The 17,112-nt window shown below is 37.2% G+C and overlaps 1 protein-coding gene across 2 annotated transcripts in view; it reads right to left on the bottom strand.

Annotated features, from left to right (window-relative positions):
- Tusc3 (tumor suppressor candidate 3) overlaps positions 1–17,112 on the bottom strand; it is a 155,303-nt gene that overhangs the window by 62,250 nt on the left and 75,941 nt on the right. For both annotated transcript variants that reach the window (XM_051182296.1, XM_051182295.1), the window contains exons 3-5: positions 16,529–16,646; positions 12,249–12,389; positions 8,942–9,082 (exon numbers count right to left, since the gene is read on the bottom strand). In XM_051182296.1, coding sequence (XP_051038253.1) covers positions 8,942–9,082; positions 12,249–12,389; positions 16,529–16,646 — 400 coding nt within the window. The remainder of the gene's footprint in view (positions 1–8,941; positions 9,083–12,248; positions 12,390–16,528; positions 16,647–17,112) is intronic.

Genomic DNA, 17,112 nt, shown 5'->3' with positions numbered 1-17,112 from the left:
TGTTAATATCGCCAGAGCTCATTTCCTCTTTGCCAGGAAGTTCAAATCTTTCTGACTATCCTATACATAAACCATGGTGAATAATTTCCTCCTTTTTTGCAATATACATTCTACTCTTATTATACTTGTGAACCAAAAGTAATAAAGTAAGCACAGTAGTAAACATTAATTATTCTCCTTACAGGACAGGTTACTTAATGATAAGGGCTTATAACACTATTTCCTTGGAAAGTATTTTCTTAAAGGATCAACTACAAAACACACACCTAGGGGTAATTAGTCTTATTCCTTACTAGAAAAGAGGATGGGGTAGGAGGCTGGGGGCATGGTTTAGAGAATAGACTGCTTGCTTCACAAGCATTTAGTACACAAGTTCAATTCCCAGCTGCCATGTTAACACAATTGAGTGTGCTGGCATGTGCTTGTAATTCTAGCGCTGAGGAAAGGGAGCCAGGAATACCTTTAGGGATGGCTGGCTAAGCTTAGGTGAATTACTGAGTTTCACAATTAATGAGAGATCCTGTGTCAAAACATTGGGTGGAAAGAAATAGAAGATAACCATTGGAATTCTCTGGTCTCCATGAGCATACCTATAAACATATCCACATGAACAGGAACACAAGAACACACAGAGAGAGAGAGAGAGAGAGAGAGAGAGAGAGAGATACAGAGGCAGAGACAGAGACAGAGACAGAGACAGAGACAGGGAAAGAGATTCTACAAGCACTATTTTTCTACATAATTCCCTTTTCATTTCTGATGCATTTCCTGTAGAGCTGATCAGTGCTCCAAAAACTATTCTTTTTGCTAGGCAATTAAGAGACTTCTAATAGAATTTCTTTAAATCAGATACTACTATTTCTGCAAAAACTGAAATATATATTCTTGCTTCCAAAGGAGGAAAACAAAACAAACAAACAAACAAATAAATAATAAAAAGACATATTGCTTATTCAAAACAGATAAATATTTAGGAAACCAAATAAACACGACAGCATTTTGCAAAGCTTCTTTACTGTCTAAAGAAATCTCCAAAACAGACTGAGAGACTATAGAAGTGAACAATCTAAGGGTTTCTCTATATAGAGCTAGCTGTCCTGGAACTTACTCTGTAGACCAAGTAGGCCGGGAACTCAGAGATCTGCCTGTTTCTGCCTCCTGTTAAATGTGTATTCATGTTAGAATATATTTGTAAGGAGTAGGGTTTTTCCTCCTGCCGCCGGTCTTGTCCCGCTGCTGCGCCAGCCCCAATTAACACACTTAGACTCTGTATTAAATATAATTCTGTTGGCCCAGTACTAGTTTCTTATTGGCTAGCTCTGTCTTAAGTATTAACCCATTTCTGCTGATCTCTGTATTTCTCTTACCGGGGAGCCAGCTGGCATACTGCTTTCTCCAGACTCTCCATCTTGGCTCCTCCTTACTACTTCCTTTCTTCCTTGTCTCCTAGTCCCTCCTATCTTCCTTTCCTATTGGCCAACAGTGCTTTATTCATTAACCAGTATGAGAAAAATATATACATACTGGCATCTCCCATCATATATTCATTTACTTTTAAGGTTTCAAAATATAACACAACAACAAAGCTAGGCAGATAACACAAGAAACTGATCTGTTGCTATATTTAAACACCATCAGACAAATGGTCTTCTATGCATTCTTACTGTCATAATGGCTTCCTTGTGGCCAGTGGGCTAATATTGGACATAATGTGCATGAATTTAGACACTCAGCTTTGTGAGTACGGAATTCAGGTAATTAGGTTCAAATTCCAGTTCAGAGAGTATCCAGCTGTGCAAACTGTAGCAAGTTGATTTAAATTGATTCTTTGTTTTCTTGCTTATAAAATAATGATACAAATTTCTTTGCATAATTATTAAGACATACACATAAAATAAGTTCAGTAAACAGGAATATTTATAACTGCCTATTGATATGCTAATTGAGGCTCCTCTAACGTATAAGAGTTCAGAGAAGAAAATTAACCAGTATTTATTCTTTTAAGCTGAAATAGTGGCAAGATTTGCTAGGATATCTTTAAATACTTGTAAATTTCTAAATTCTAACAACACGTTGAAAGAAAAACTGGCTGGGCACGCTTTTAATCATAGCACTCGGGAGGCAGAGACAAGAGGGTTTCTGTGAGTTTAAGGCCAGCCTGATCTATAGAGAGAAACACTGCCTCGAAAAACCAAAAACAAACAAACAATTTTTTTTACAATGAAATTTGTGTATTCCCTGAAATAAGCAACCCCAAATTCAACTCAGACAAAGCATACCTTATGCTTTGACATGACTCAGCCTACACAGTTTATTTATATCAATCAATACAAAGGAAATAAAAATTTCTTAGATAGGTGTTGACTTGTTTACTCCTAAAAACATGAATTCAAAGGCAATATTCCATGTTACTGGAAATGCACAAATTCTGAGTGGATTTCAAACTCAGCATGCTCCCAGAGAAGAGAACTACTCTCGTGCCTTCTGCCTAGTCTGTTTCCTAGTCTGCCCAGGGGGTCCCGTTTCCTGGTCTGTCAGTTTGCACTGTGGGACCTGTTGCCTGTCTGTCAGTCTGTCCTGTGCTGGCTGGTCTGTCTGCCTTTAGTCTGCCTGGTCAATCCCAAATCAGTTCTGAAGATCCCTAACAACTTGGTGAAAACAGAATGTGAAGTATGTAGGACATAACGGGCTAATGGACATAGACAAAGTGAGAATTATATGGCACTAGATTACATATACTGCAGTACACATGTATGTTTTTAATATGCTAAACATAAATCAGATAACTTTTAGATTAACTTTTCACGGTAATTTAATTTAGACAAATTTATAGGTTTCACCATGATATTCCCATATTCATATTTATTACACTTTGATATATGTATCCTGTCCTCTAACCTTTTTCTCTTTCTCTAGGATACTAAGAGAGTATTTTATTATCATATGCTTTCGTCCATTATAAAAAAGGCTTTATATTTAATTATGTATCCAAACTGTACCATATATAAAAAAACCTAGGAATAGAAATTAACCATACTGCTATTGTCAGTTCTCTAAAAACTGTTATCTTAAAGCTTCAAATGACAACTATATTAAAAGCAAATCATGTTAGTGAATTTCCCCTTCCATTTTAATTTTTACTCCTAATATTTTTATTGCACACGTGACTAACTTCATAAGTAAAATGAAGACGAGTGAAACAAAATTAAGCATGATTTTAGCCTTCACTGAAACGATATCTACTATGGCTTTTGCTAGATAAGCACTGCCTAATTAACAATGTTCACATTCATAGTTTATTAACCTTTTAAAATTATGATTGATTGCTATTTATGGGGCATCTAATCATATTCACAATCACAATCTTATTTCTCCTCTAAATAATCATTGTGATCTTTTACAATTAACAAAACTCATAACGCTTAACCTTTTCTATGACATACTGCTTCCCATTTTATGCTTTTTTAAAATTATGGTGCTAATTTACAATACTTCCTATAGGATTCCTGCTTTTATAGTTGTTAAGTGCAGTTTGTAAAATGCCTGGATTCCTATGCTTTAGCATTCTCTAAATTCTCATTCTCATAGGAGTATTTTTGATAGCTGTAGCTTTATTGTCCACAGAATATTAAACGCCACAACTTTTCTCCTTACTGTGAATTTTCTCTCACTCTTATTTTATCAGAAAAACTTTTATTGATTCCTGTACTGAATCTGCCATCTATTTCATGCTTTGTTGAAACCTAATGTTAACTTTGCTTTGTTAACTTTGGCTTGACTCCATCCTTTTTCTTGTCTTTATTGTAGGTGCCAGGCCCTTCATGTGAGAGCTCTGGCTTTCTCATGACTTGCTGTAAGTTCCCTATTTAAAGAGTCTGCTGGGCTGAAATGGTTTGGCTATGCTAGACTCATTGTTTTTAATTAAAATATAATTACATTAGTCTCCCTTTCCATTTTGCGGACAATCATTTGGGTTGCCATTTTTTCATTTTTAAACCTCCTTTTGGATTTCTTCTATGATCACTAATTGTTCAGAAGTTAATTTCTACATATTTGTAAATTGTTTTATTTTCCAGTTGCTGATTGCTAGTTTCACACCAATGTGGCCAAAAAAAAAACAATGTGATTTCTGTATTATTACATTCCTAAGAACTGTGTGTCCCAATATACAATCTATCCAGGAGAAAGTTTTCTGTGTGCTTGAGAATCATCTGTATTCTGCAGCTGTTGTGAAGTGTGTTCTGTTTATGTCTCTTGAGCTCTTCTGATCTCCAGTATTCTTCACATCAGCTGTTTCCTTAATTGTCTTCGGTCTGGTTGATTTCTCCATTGTGGAAAGCAGGGAGCTGAAATCCCCTAAGGATGGCTGTCTATTTCTTCCCTTACTTCTACTCATATTTCTTTTGTGTACTTAGACCCTCCAATGCTGTGTTCACATGTTACATAAGCATTAATGGATTGGCTCCCTTTTGTTATATAACATCCACCTTTCTTTTAGATTTCACATTGTAAGTATAGCCACTCTTGCTCTCCGTTGATTACCATTTGCATATAGAACCTCTTAAGTCTTTTATTTCAACCTACATGTGCCCTTAGAGCCAATAGTCTTAGGATCATCTGCATTTAATTATTACATAATAATATGTCCAATTACTTTCTATACATCTTAAATTCTATTTGCCTTCCAGCCATTAAGCTTTCTCTGCTTAATATTTGAAGAGTCCGGTTCAAAGACAAGCCTATGTGTTCATCTTTCAAGGTTGAGATAGGTAATTCAAAGGGCTCACAGTGGTGGAGAAGAGTAGAGTGTCCTTCCTATGCTACAATTGGTCTACAGGTACTCCATCACAATGTCCTAGAATGAGCTGAGTCAATGATTCAAGAATGTCAATGCTAAACCACCAAGCATACATGAGTATCAGAATTTCAGGGTCCTTAGACAAAAGCATTTATCAGTTCCATGGAAGCATCAGGAGAGCTGACTGAAAAGCCCTCAGCTGAAAACTTCCTCTACTCTCACTCAGGACTTTACCCCTGAACACTACCTAACCACCCCACCACCAAAAAGTATTTCCCTTTTGAAGGGCTCTTCCAGAAGAAGATGGTTCCTTTGCTAGGGATGTGTGTCGCATGACCTTTGCCCAGTGCCATTCGTGGGGGGGAACATCCTGCAGCTGGATCTGCCCCCTTCATCATCTGGTACTCACACAGGTTCACATCAGCTGCTACTCACAGCTGTTTCCTCACATGGATTTAATAAGGCTTCCATTCACAGCTCTGTTATCTCATACAGGTTCAGTAAGTAAGTAAAGACTGCTTTAGTTGTTACCTGTCTTAATAGATGTGACACCTGGAAAGTCAACAAATTAGCAAGTGAAGATGTTAATGACTGGGCAGCACTGAGTTCATGAAGAGTAAAATGCATCTTTTTAGACATTCTTGGGAATGCTACTGAAATTGTAAATTACTCTATGGGGCTTATGGGCACTTTATAAACTGGTCATAGGACTTAAAGCACACCTCACCAGCAATGGCAGCAGGCCTTGGAATAGTGTTTCTAGGTTGTATATATAAAATTTTAGGTCTGTCATTCCCTTCTACCTCCACATTCCTAGTCAAGTTTGCATAGTAAGTAATATGAAAAACCAAAAAAAAAAGGAACTCAAAGAATGGTGGGAAGCAACACAAGCCACTCTCATAGTCCTCTGACAACACGACCAAAACCAGAGTTCCCAGAAGCTTCCATACACCCAGTGACCACCAGCCCTTAGAGATCCCATGATATAGACATGAACCTAAAATTTCAATGAAGGAAAAATGTAAGACTTTTGATTGGAAAAAAAAAAAAAAAAAAAAACCAAGAGAATTTAACTATGTGATCAGTTCCCTTTCAAATCAAAAGTGTGATCTTGACAAACACAATGAGAGATGCTCTATGGGGTGAGGAGTCTACAAACTTCTCTTTCAGCTGATCCTAAGTGGGCACTTCTAAGACAGCAACAGCAAAGGCTGGGGTGGCTCTCCCTCCATATTGTGTGGAAGATACTTAAGTTTGGTTTCATGCTTTGGTTGTGTGTGAGACAGACATCAAGGATTCCTGCTTCAAATATGGCCTGTAGAAAAGGAGGCATATGAGCAGCAACCAGGGGCCTAGCCACAAACTCAGCTATGGTTCCAACCAGCGATGGATACAGGGAAGACACATGAATGACCTCAAGAAGGGCTAGATCCTTTCCCTACAGAAGAAGGCTGTGACAAGAACTGGTCCCTTCTGCTCTTGTCCTCAGTCTCCTTATAAGCTAGAAATTCTAGCCAGGAACTGTCCTATTGCTCTTCCCTGGCTTAGGGTATTCCTTCTTTGGAAATCTCTAGGCACACACAAAGCCAGCTGGCTACCACAAGGCCCCTACTGCTCTGTATTCAGGAATGTGGGGGATATGGTACAAAGGAGGAGAAACACAGAGAAGCCTTAACAGCAAGCTGAGCTGTCTCCAGACTCCCCTCTACTCCTTCAGCTCTTGAGATCTCCTTGCCCAGAGATGATCTCTGCTACCCCCTTATCTGCACTATATTCAGCCCCATAAATCAAAAGTTACCAATGCTCTACCAATTACACAACATTTTGAATAGTTGGTCTATTGACATTTACTTTGTAGGAAAATTGAATTCTGGAGTTGCACATTCCTTCCAGCATTTCCAGCTGTGTCAGGATGAAGCAAATGGTTGCAGGCATTTATTCCATCCTATGTAAACGCCATTGGTCTACTGGTAAACATTGTGGTCTTATCACCAAGTAGCTTTACATGTAAGTTTATGTCCTTTTTTTATTTATTTATTTTTTTTTTAGTTTATGTCCTTATATAAGTATATGTCCTTATGTAAGACAAAACTAGCTTATGTAAGGTCTTTGGTTATATATTTTAAAAAAGCCAGCTCAACATTCCAAGGCCTTTGATCTTCTACATGAACTTTAGAACCAACTTCTTGATGTCTCCCAACAATATATAGGAATATAACTGTCATCTAAATATGAAGGAAATGTGAAACAATACTATACACCTTATGCCCTTGAATGCATGTACTTCTCTGTTTATTAAGCCTCTTTTTTATGTACACATTATATAGCTAGCACTAAGTGCCTGTAAACTGTCCTTGCTGTGGCTGCATCCAGGCCAGTTTGCTACTGCTTTATGAGATCTAGTCTGACAGACTAAACTTGTTTGCATGTAATGCAATAAAGACACTGATATGACTCAACTGAAGCCTCTCATTACTTGTATGTCACATGGCTTTCTCCCTCTGTTGTTTTCATATCTGCTTCTGTACTAATTACTTTAGTTTCCACCTTACCCCTTGCCTTGGATTTCTACCTATATTTGTTTTTTTTTTTCAGATATTCCTCTGAATATTACAACATGTATCTTAAATTAATCCCCATCAATTTAAATATGATGCCGAACTACTTAAGACATAGTAAGGAACAAATTAGCCTTCATATGCTATTCCTATTATATGTAGATATATACACATATTCCTATTATATGTAGATATATACACATATAAAATATCAGAACCCATTAATCTGGTTTTACAAATTTACAAATTTACAAATTTTGCTTTCAAATTAACTGAGAAATGAAAACTGAACAATCCCTCATATTAGAAAATATTTTTATTTCCTACTAATAGTGTAAGCCTACTTCTGTAACATACATTTTGTGCCTCTAGTTATATTGTAAATTTTTTCAAAGAAGAGAGTTTTGCTTTTTTAAATACTATGGATTTTATGTATGAGTGATTTGTCTGCAGATATGTATGTTTATCAGAAGAGGGCATCAGATCCCACAGGGACGACAGTTAAGATGTGAGCTGCCACATGGGTAATGGGAATTGAACGCAGGACATCTGGGGAGCAGGCAGTACTACTCTCCATCCCTGTGGAGGTCTGAGGACAAGTTGGGGTTCTCACCCTCATTCTACCTCCTAGATTCTGAAGACAGAATTAAGTGGACTATGTCAGCAGCAAGAGCCTTTACCTACTGAATCATCTTGCTAGCCCCTTTATTAGCCAATTATTTAAAGCAGGGGAGGAAATTGCAGCCACAGTCAAAAATCCAGCTCTGAAAAAAAATGAAATAAGAACACGTTCTGTGGATTGGCCTTGATACCATCTGGACCTATCTCCCGCCTTTTCCAAGTCACTTTCAGTCATTGCCCAGTGCTGGAAGTGTGACCCACTCTAATATTAATTCCTTTGCATGTGTCATAATGCCATCTTTTGTTTCCGTTCTTCCCTGGCATTGCATGTAGCTGCAGTTCACATTTATTTTAACTCTGCACAGTCATGGCTCCTTTCGTTGCCCACAACAACTTCATGATTTCATTCCTCTTCAAAATTCAGCTGCTGCTTCACTGTAGTCTGGCAGTCCCCTTTTCTCTCCACTTTCCCATGTACTCCTACAGCTCCCTGTGCTCATCTCCATAAGAGCCTGTACAACTAGGTGTGTGTTAACCAGTTTGTACCCCCACAAATGGTTGTGTCTCATTTTTATATAACCAGTGTCTAACAAGTATGACAAACATACACTGTAGGTTAAGAACTGCTGGGGCAAAACAGAATGAGGATATACTCAAATCTCTTCAGCTACCAAATTAGTTCAAACTGCTAATTCTTATTAACTCATCACCATACTTACAGATATGCTCAAGATACATTTTAATTTTTGGAATGTGCCACATATCAGAAGCATTAAATTTTAATAGTAAAAAATAGAAGAAACTATAAACACAGCTTAAGCTGAATGGTAAATTTAATCTACTTATGAAAATAATATGACATCTCATTTGGGTTACTTTCACTGCAGTAATAATCTGGCTCATTCTGTTATTATGAAACACAATTTCACAAGCAGCAGAGGCAGCAGGACATATGATAACATACCAGAGATACCATGGCCCAACCAGTCTTGTTATAGATAAACTCCAAGTTGTTCCTCCTTAGATAGAGCAAGCCACCAACAAGTGATACTAACAGGGCCAAAGCAATGGTGCCAGAGTAGTTGGGTGGCCTGAAAACTCGAATCTGCAAAAAGCAAACAAAAAATGAAAATTAAGAGTAAAGAATAAACAATAATACTTCTCTTTTAATCATATTCTAGTCATAACTACCTTTAACTAATTTAGTTTTCTTTGACAATTACATATGACAAATGTATTTTGATAGTATTTATTTCTAACTCCTCCTGTTAACTCCTCCCAGATCTGTCCTCAACTTCCCATCCTCTATTTTCTTTTTTTTTAACAATAACCTGGTAATTCTTTTACACTGTATATTTCCTTTGTGCTGTCTACTTACTACTGGGCTGGAGCCATCCACTGAAGCATGATTGACCTATAGTTTTTCTATCTTTAACACAAAGATAACTGACATTCTATGTTTCACATCTAGCTTTGACAGTACGTTTACTGAGCTCTTAATCAAAAATATATGCTTTGAACATCTTGGCTGTACAGATATACTCTCTTCCTTTTGTTCACATGCTGGACTCTATGTAAATGCTACATGTGAAACCCAGAGCTGTTCTGGATCACACAACAACCAATTCAACTGGCTAGTACATGTGAATTATCTCAACTGGAGACTTTAAATGCTGTTTAACAAAGCTATTTAAATCTCACCTAGAAGTCTAACTTACCCACTCAAGCATATGTATGATAATTCCTATATTCACCCAAGTTAACCTTTATTTGCACAAGCAATTTTGCATACATGCAGAGTTGTGCACGCGCATGCACACACACACGCACACGTACACACACACATATACGTTTGCACATATCTGTGTTTTCATTACTCTCTCACAGAGAACACAGAAGCTCCATGTTTAACTGGAGAATGATGAGGCTGTTTTTGAAGGGCCAGTGCGAGGAAAAATCCTCCGAGAGTACAGTGACATTCTGTTATTCCATTTCTCTACTAATGCCACTTATCATCATCCTGGCTCTAGACATCCTTCTGGGTATAAATTACTATGCCATTGTGGTTTGGGCTTTTGTTCGCCTTCAATGTAATGATGAACATTTTTTCTGTGTACTTATGGGCCTTAAGTATATTTTCTTCAATGAACTGTTTATTCAGCTTCTTATTTGAGATTTGGTATTTTGTTATTAAGAACCACACATATACCTAGATATGTGGCTAGGTCTTGAGAAAATATGTTTTGCAAATATTTACTTCACTCTGTAGGCTATCAACTCATATCCATGTCATTGTACTTTGTAAATATGGCTTTTATATGTCAAAGTGATACAATTGGAACAACTCATAGTTTACAAATTGGTTATGGAAGCATTTTCTGTGGAAAGGAACCAATAGACTCTGAGGACAGAATGTTAGGTAGACTGTAGAGCAAATCAATGTTCCAGAAAAGAAGAGCATGCTCTCAAAACTATTATGGAGCCCTGTCTCAGAGAACAGGAGCCTGCAGAATAAAGTGTATGTGTGACCAGGGGTGGGGGGTAAGGGGGTGGGGGGTCCTCAGATAATCAAATCTCAGGCAATTTTAGCACTTAGCTAATTAACAATAGCAATAAATTAGAAACAGGCATGATAGAAGAGTTGCACAGGTAGAAAAAGAAAAGAAAAGGTTATACCAGGTTCCAAAGGCAGGAGGTACTCCATGTCAAAAAAAGAAAAAAGACAAAGAAGAAAAAGAAGACTATAAGAGGGAGAGGAGTGGGAGGAAGGGACAGGTAAAAGAAGGGAAGGGAAGGGAAAGGCAGTGACAGGGAGGAAAGGACAGGATGAATGGGGGAAGGGAAGGAGGGACTAAGAGGTATCATGTGGAGACAGAGAGAGATTAAGTGGCAAAAGGATAGGAGCCAGGGGAGGTTCAGGACCTTTGATGTATAGTTCCATTAGTAGGGCAGGGAAGGATGCCCACAGTTTATTCCCTCAATATGCATAGTCTAAATAGAAGGAGATCACAAGTGGCCAGCTTATTTGCAAGATATGGTGCTGGCTGGATCCTGCCCAGCAAAGTACCTCCAAGAACCATCTAGTCTCAGAAGCAGTAGTCTCTTCTTAGGTTTAAAAAAAAAAAAAGAAAAGAAAAAAGTTGTATTTGATATACCAAACCACACTGCTGGACAATATTTTTTTTAAAAAAAAATCACTACAAAAGAAATTGAGTAGATGATTAATAAACATAATTAAAAATTAAACAAAAAGATAGTAGGTCTCCCACAATCGACAGAGTGATAAGACCTAACATTCAGAGATAGAGCCAGAAATCTAGCCATTATTTGAGCCATCATGGTGACAAGAGAATCAGAAAAAGATTGGTAACAAATACTTTACGAGAAATAGCTGGTGAACTTATGGACAAGGTTTTAATGTATATATTAGAAATACCACAACTATCTCGTCTCAGAAAAATGTGTTTGTATCTTAGTTAAAAACTCAAGGTTTCTTAATAACTTTAAAAATAACTGTTTAAATAATTGGGGAGGGAGCAGCTATAAGCCCTCCACAGAAAAATCAATACCCATCATAATTTTGGTTAGTTTACATTCATAATAAATTATCTGTCTCAGTCTGAATCACCCTTAAATTCCAATTCTTAGAAGCAGCACTGTTAAGTTATATTACTAAAGATAGACATAGGACACATGCCATCTGAATGGTAAGACCAACAGCCAGTCCCCCGAGCAATACATGGTAGAGTGGGTGCTCCACAGCTCTAAACTTTACTTATATAGAAAATTCATGCTTTTCTCTTTTTGCTTCTTGCTTCTTAATTAGAATTACTTTGATCACTAATAACATTAAACCATTTTCATTGCATTTTCTATTCCCAGAAATTAAATTGTACATAAGCTAATGCATTTTTTAATGTTTATTTAGAACATTGATTAATCATTATGCAACAATGCATCTGAATGGATTAATCGAAGTTCAGCTACAAGTTACAGCTGCTAAGTCCAGGTTTCACAGGCTGGGGATGTAGCTGAATTGTAGAGTACATATTCAGATTACCTTGGTCCTGGGTTCAATCCAGAGGGGAAAAAGAAAGCTTTAAGGATGGAAAAGTAAAAACAGACCATAGATGAACTAAAAACAAAACGCTGCTATTTCACTGCAACCGTCTAGCAAACAAGCTAATGAACTAAACACACGTAAGTGTATGTATAATATATACTCTCTCTGTCTCACACACACATATTTACTATAGTGAATAAAAACATACATGAACATCCGTTCGGTCTGCAATCCATTTTGCTAGCTGTTCAGCTGCGAATCCAATTCGTTGAAGGTCAAAAGTATCCGCCCTTTTAGGTCTGCCTTTTGAAGGAAAATGCATGAATGTGGGAGCAGAATTCATGTTGAGCTGGAAAGCAAGTGACAAAATACTGATTATAGGAATACCCCAATATCCTATAATATTCATCCCACATTCGTTAGGTTTTTTCTGAATTTCCAAAAGAAAGAATTAATTAGGAAAACCTGCATGGCTTTCTGAAGCCTAATTCCACTTTTATTCATCGTGATGCACCATGAAGTGGAAAGGAATGGCTGTGTTTGCTTAAGCTGCCCTGCACTGTCACATTCAGCACACCACACCGCTGACACCCCCAGGTTGATATTTTGAGTCGTTTTCTTCTTTGTCTCTCCAGACTTTTATGATTAGAATGATGCAGCATGCCTGCCTGAAAGTGTAAACAGAAACCCTGCAGTCTGTCAGCACGTGGGGTACTTCACCTCTCCAGCAGTGACCTGGGCAGGGCATAAGTGGGAGCCCATTAAGGAATTGATTTCACGCACATTACAGGTAAAGCAAATTTCTTAAAAAATCATAGATTATTCCTTTTAGTTGATGGTTAATAAGCAACAGACACAGTGTTTTTGTTATAAACAACTTGAATATATTACAGATCAGGAAAATGCCTGAGAGTCTGGTTCTGTTCAACTTAATTATTTGTCCTAAAATGACTTTTCTAAAGAAAATGTGTCCTCATAGAATATACAAAAGAAAACAGTGTCATAGTCTTGTGTTTATTAAAAATAAGCTAGAAAATAATAGGATAATTTGATAGAAGAGCTAACTATGATATCAATGTATTAAGTTTTCAATTTCGGGGGATTATAGTAAAAGACCTTAAGATAAAAAGCAAAGAGACTCACTCAATGAGAATCAAAATCAAGTTAAGTTGTTATATGAGAGCAACGGCACCAGGTGAGGATATCAGGTGGTGGTAGCCTAGGTGCCAAAGAGGACAATGTTTACAGTCAAGGCAAAACAGCTCCTGGCCCATAAAAGACTGCTACCTGTAGCTGTGCAATTTACATGCCAGCCCCAAATAACTACAGAGCTGCAACCAGCTTAGCAAGGAAAATCTGAATTCTCAAAAGGAATATATCTGTATCAAATACTTCTTATTTGCACTACTGTGAATGTTATCACGCACTCATTATTATTCACCTCCACATTATTCTAATGCTCCAGGTAGACAGGGGAATATTTGGTTTCTATTTGCCCTGGTTTCTGTTTATTCCCTCAAAACACCCTCCCCCCAACCCCCAACACTCACTGCTCATGTTAAATTTAAATTGCCACTGTAAAAGTGTGAAATTCATGAGGTATGAGGCCATGAGAGTTCTACCCTGAAGGGGAGGGGGGACGCCTGTATAAAAGGCTGAGGTTCCCTCTTCATCCCTCCCTGCTCTCCTCCCTCAGCTATACTAAAGGGAGTTCTTCATATGCTGACATTGTTATACTAGTCTCTGTGTCCTCTGTAACTAAGACAATGCACTTGGTCCACTTTAAACTACCGAGTCTGAATTCTTATATTGCACATTCAATGACAACATTTAGGAAACTGAATCTTCCTAAAAGTTATCCAGAGATTACACCTTTGCTCTATTTCTCTTGTTGTCATTCATCTGTTTAACCTAACTCTCTTTATTCTTTCTGTACAGTTTAACTCTAGCCAATGTCTGCAAAAATAGTGCAGTGTCAGAGGATGAAAAATGTATGGCAGTACTATTACTAATTTATACTAATTGCAGTTACTTAATAAACATGTATCTCTGGAATACAACTAAGCATCTTCACATATTAATATCTCATTCTAGTAATCCAAATGTTGTTTTTTCCTGTCTACATATAGAGACAGAGCAAAGTAAGGTGATGAAATCTTCAAATCACTCAATTATGAAGACGCAAGGCTTAGAATGTGACCTCAGGTCTTCTGACACCATACCCCATCATTACCACTGTGGCACAGTGCTCTCAAAAGTCTTCTCTTGAAAACAACTCCACAGTAATGTTTCCTAAATAACCTTAGTAGAAATTCGAACAGGTTCATTATAAAACTAAATTATAAAACCAGTTCCTATAATATGGTAAAACCCTGATAAATTCTAACACACCACCATTTATATCATATAACACATATCATATCATGAATACATTGTGTATATCTCATATATGTATATATGTATAACACAGATATATGTGCTGTACAGAAATCTTCACTGAACTGAAATAATACCTGGAGAACAGAGGAAGGGTTGTGAGACCTGGGCAGTAAATAACCTTAAAAGCCTGGAGAATTGAAACTTAAAGGATTCCTATGAGCCCTCCAAAGGTTATGAACACAGCAAGCAACTGCTTGCTGTCTGGAGTTGTCTAGAGGAGACTGTCTAACTTGTTGAACTCACTGCAAGTCATGCAAAGAGCTCTAAGTTGCAGTTTTCATGAATCATCATGTATCCATGATATCCCTGGAAATCACTCTTGTTGCTGCAAGCAAACCCTTATCCACTCCTAAGTAACATCAATAAACATGCTGGTTCCCAAGTTGGCTTTGTGTAGAATCATTATTTGGGTCTGTTATCAATTCCCTATCTGGGAGTAGATGTTCACTTTCATTCCTCCCCAAAGAAATCTCACACAAAGGATGATGCAAAATGTGTTTATGTACCATGACTATGTCTTATTCCACTCTAGGCAAGTGATAACCATGGCAACAATACCATTTCTGACAGGTTCATTGAGAGGCATCTGTATGAAGCAATCAGAGTACACTGCTTATAAAAGAAACACTGTGCCAAGACTCATGATGATGCAATTATGACAGCAGCACCAGTGATGACTAGTATCTTCATGCCCAAATACATGGTTCTGTCTACTGAGAAGACTTCATTTGAGTACATGAGAAGTCTATACCTGTTGTGTAACAGAATAGGTAACTTAAAAGTTTACCTTCTGAAATTTCTGGGAACTAAAATGCAAGATCAAGGTGAATGGTAAGGTAGAGTTTCTGAAGAAGCTTCTCTTCCTAGCTTACAAAAGATCATCTTAATCTTGGGTTTCTCATGGCCTGCCTCTGGGCACATGGCCTCCTCTTATTTCTTCCTCTTAAGAGGATATCAGTCCTACTTGATTAGAGACTCATCCTTGGAAGTTCTTTAATGTTCTCTCTCATACATATGGTCACAGGTGATTTAAAATTTCAACACTAGTTGAGATGTAGTCCATAAGAGATAGGAAACACTTCTGCTGGAGTAAAAATAAGTAACTGGGGAAGCAGCATAGTGGGTTAGTCCATGCTATGGAAGCATGAAGCCTCAGCTCAGACCACCTGCACCTGGACAGAACCACATATCTGTATGGCCCCAGCAATGAGGCTAAGGGAGAAACAGATTGACCCCATAACCTAACCAACTCAGATTTCAGATTTCCAATTATCAGGGTCAGTGAATAACCCTATCTCAAAAAAGAGGAAAAAAAAAAGAAGAAAAAAAAAAAGAAGAAGAAGAAGAAGAAGAAGAAGAAGAAGAAGAAGAAGAAGAAGAAGAAGAAGAAGAAGAAGGAAAAAAGAAAACAGAAAAAGCCACAAATAGGATCAAGAGGATGTTCCTACCCCAAAAAAATTTAACAGTGAAAACAGAACCAGTTCAACAAAGTTGTCTTCTGACAACAACATGCAATTTATGGCAAGTGTACCAACACAGACCAAGCATGCATGTACAGAAAATAATAACAAAAGGGAGAGCAAAAGGAAAATATTCAGAGTCAACTTCTTGCTTCCATATACACACATATACATGTATATCCTCATCTACAAATGCACACACATATATATACACATCATACACATAAATAAAAAATAAGTGGGTTGAACTTACACTATATGAAATGCCATAAGCCTGTGTGAAATACAACCTAATCAATATATAATGCAGTAAGATTAATGCATATGTATGGCCACTGTATGCTATAAAGCACATTTCCACTAAATAGAAATCAAAGTGCTGCTACTATACTATAAAGGTAAAACTATATAATAATGAGATTAGCAGTCTCCAAATAAGAACTCTACTTTAGCCACATCACAAAAATTTACTGTCACTACTTACTATCCTCACTAACTTACCCAGTGACTTGTATTTTAACTGGCAGTCAAAAATGTTATCAAAAACAAACTCAGTTATGCATTTTAAAATAACATGCAGAGACTTTACCTGTTGAAACACATCTGTCCCTTCATCATAGTCCACCATTCCAAAAAAAAGTTTGTTGCAGAAAGCAGATGAATAACGCCAAGAATTAGCCAGAATCTGATATTCTTCATTAGCCTGCCTGAAACAAATAATGGGGAAAACACAAACACTTGAGTATTCAATGAACAGAACTATCAACAGAACAGGTCATTCTGGGGTGGAGTTAACCAGTTACTAATAAGACTATCATCTCATTAATACTTGTATGAACTGCAAACTAAACTTTTGTACAACACAAAAAGATCACCAACTACTTTTGAAAAGGAAGAAGTACATCAAACTACAAGTTCACTGTTCATAACCAATGTAACTACATACAGCCCCACCTACTCCTCTGCATGCAACTCAATTCCTTTTACTTTTTAGACTTACCTATACACACCTTGTAGATTTAACTGTTTGTAGTACAGGATATAAGTGCTTCTACCTTTGGCAGAACTTAAGAGGGTTTGGTATGTCAGAAAAGAAGATAAAGAGTGATGGAATTGGTGTGCTAACTAAATTTTTGTATATAAATCATGTGATCCAGATATATCAACTACATT

This window comes from Phodopus roborovskii, unplaced genomic scaffold (genome assembly GCF_943737965.1).
Source record: "Phodopus roborovskii unplaced genomic scaffold, PHOROB, whole genome shotgun sequence".
Lineage (NCBI taxonomy): Eukaryota > Metazoa > Chordata > Mammalia > Rodentia > Cricetidae > Phodopus > Phodopus roborovskii.
This window is presented reverse-complemented; position numbering and strand designations above follow the sequence as displayed.